The sequence below is a fragment of the Centrocercus urophasianus genome, unplaced genomic scaffold (genome assembly GCF_019232065.1).
Source record: "Centrocercus urophasianus isolate 14NV4802_14NV808 unplaced genomic scaffold, USGS_Curo_1.0 seq_234, whole genome shotgun sequence".
Classification (NCBI taxonomy): domain Eukaryota; kingdom Metazoa; phylum Chordata; class Aves; order Galliformes; family Phasianidae; genus Centrocercus; species Centrocercus urophasianus.
In genome coordinates this window covers 39,046-41,342 of record NW_024884794.1, presented here as the reverse complement: position 1 = coordinate 41,342, position 2,297 = coordinate 39,046, and the positions used below count along the sequence as shown (strand labels likewise).

General features: G+C 61.6%; 1 protein-coding gene across 2 annotated transcripts in view; it reads right to left on the bottom strand.

The window, feature by feature from the left end:
• Nucleotides 1-733: 733 nt before the first annotated feature.
• Nucleotides 734-2,297, bottom strand: part of LOC122163522 (SAP domain containing ribonucleoprotein) — a 22,803-nt gene continuing 21,239 nt past the window's right edge. For both annotated transcript variants that reach the window (XM_042824772.1, XM_042824774.1), the window contains one exon: nt 734-2,130. In XM_042824772.1, the coding sequence (XP_042680706.1) occupies nt 2,089-2,130 (42 nt within the window). In that variant the 3' untranslated portion in view covers nt 734-2,088. The remainder of the gene's footprint in view (nt 2,131-2,297) is intronic.

Genomic DNA, 2,297 nt, shown 5'->3' with positions numbered 1-2,297 from the left:
AGGAGGGGAAGGCCGCAGGGTGGAGGATGAGGAGCCGCTCTGCGGGTGGGTCCGTGGGCTGGGGCCACGAGGGGAGCGCAGCCCCCAAGGGGAGGGGGTGACGGGGAGGGGGCGATGGGGAGAAGACAACAGGGAGGAGGCAATGGGAGGAGGGGGACGCAGCCCCAGGGTGTGGGAAGGAGCAGGGCGCAGGGCTGGGGGCTGCCCCACATCCCACTCTGCCTCTGGAAGGGGAGGCACTGGGAGCCCCGGGCTCGGTCCTCAGCTGGAGAAGGGACAGGAGATGAGACGGCAGGTGCTGAGGCTCAGCTTTCCCTGAGCGCTACTGGAGATGTGCGGCACGGAGCAGCCCGACCTTCCTCCCCATCCCGAGGGCTCAGGATCCGACCACCTCCAGCCCGCGGCTCCCGGAGCAGCAGCAGCGCTGTGACGTTCAACCCATCCCAGCAGCAGCCGAAAGGCAGCAAAAACAGCCACGAAGCTTCAGGTACCGAAAGCATCCGTCCTTCCCCATCGGCTCCCCTGGGGCCCACGAGGAGCGCTGGCAGCACCGTGAGGGAGCCACCAGCCACCCCAGGAGCTGCGGGGCCACGGAGGGACGGGCGACAGCGGGGCCAAAGCTGCAGGGCGTGCAGTCGTCCCCGAGGCCGCCGGCCCTGCGCCGTGCCAGGGCTCCATCTGCTGCGGCCCCGGCCCTGAGCTGCTCCATACATCAAAGTGACAGAGCCTGGGCTTTTGCCTTGGAGGAGCACTTTTTATTATGAAACCGAGAATGAAATGCAGCGTTCGCCCTGGCGCACTACAAAACGTTCCAAGCGAAGAACCGGCAAGAAGGAGCACGAGGCGAATAGAAAATACGTCTTACAAAATCCCACGTACAAAAAAAACCAACCATTGATAACAATAATCCGAGTACGGTTATTACACGAAACCAGGAAAGCGTGGGGCAGCGTGGGTTCATTTGGACATCGCTCGCCCCACAGAGGCCGGAGCCGTGGGTCACAGCCGCCCTGCGGGGTGGGGATGGAGGTCACAGGTATTGCTCAGAGCTGCGGACGGCGCTGTGGAATGGAGCAGTTTGAGTCTGGTATGAAACTACAGACACGTATTGCTTACTGAGCACCGAGCGCGGCCTCTGGAAAGCTCCGCGTGTGCGCGACCGCGGGACCCGAAGGAACCGAGCGAGGGTGGCGTCACCGGCTTTGTGATGAAAGAAATCCAAATCCCGCACCTTCAGCGGGCCGCCGGGCAGCACGAGGACTTCAGGCATGGGACGGAGCTGCGCTGAGTGCAGCAGGAGCGGATTGCTGCGGGGAGCAGGGCGGCAGGCAGAGCTCACGGTTGGCCCGGCTCCCTTTGGAGCAGAGGCGCCTCTGCAGCGCCGAGCCGGGCAGCAGCCGGTTCCGAAGCACAGAGGGGGCAACGTGAAGCCCAGAGCACACGGCTGGGAGGAGCAGCTGTGTTTCAGGAGAGAAACGCGCTGCCGACCTGAAGGAAGGGCTGTGCGGGACCTAAAGGAGCCACGGCACTGGGCTCCGTTTGCGAACGCACGGCTACTTTTTGCTCCTCGTTTTAGGACACCGATCTTGATTTAAGGTTAATTGGCAATTCTGGCTGTGACAGTTCCCATTAGCTTCACCCCGCTGAGGCAGGCAGTGAGAGCTGCTCTGCCTGCTGCATTCTCCCATCCTTAAAAACAAGGAGGAGAGAGGACCCAGGGGTGGGACGGCAGCCACGGCTGCAGCAGCTCCTTGCCGAGCAGCAAATGTGAACTTCCACTCCAGAAGGGCAACCAGCAAGGGCTCCGCGAGCCCAGCAGCGCACAGGGAGGGCAGCAGCTCCCAGCTCAGGGCTCCGGGCTGACAAAACGCAGTGACAACAGCTCCTTCTTTTTGCCCTACTTTGTTCTTTTTTTCTTAAAACTTAGTGAGTCGAAGAGTTGAGTAACGCAATCGTACAACTAGGGGGGGTTCCCTACCTACGCAACGCTAAAACCCGAGGAACAGAGGTGAGAGGAAGTGGGGAAGGGGGAAGGATTCACGCACTCCGGATGCACGCTGCCAAGGGAGCAGCTGGAAGGGGCCGGCATCAGACGATCCCGAAGCGCTCTGCTCTTTTCCTCTTCTTTGCCTGCAAGAAATGAAGCAGACGTGAGAGAATTCAGGGCCGAGGGGAGCAAACCTCGCGTAATCCGATGGAGAATTTGCTGAGGGTTTGCCATCCAATCTCCAGCACGGCGGCTCCAGCTCCTTGCAGAGCGCACCGACGCAGAGCCAGCCTGAAGGCAAAGGCTCTGA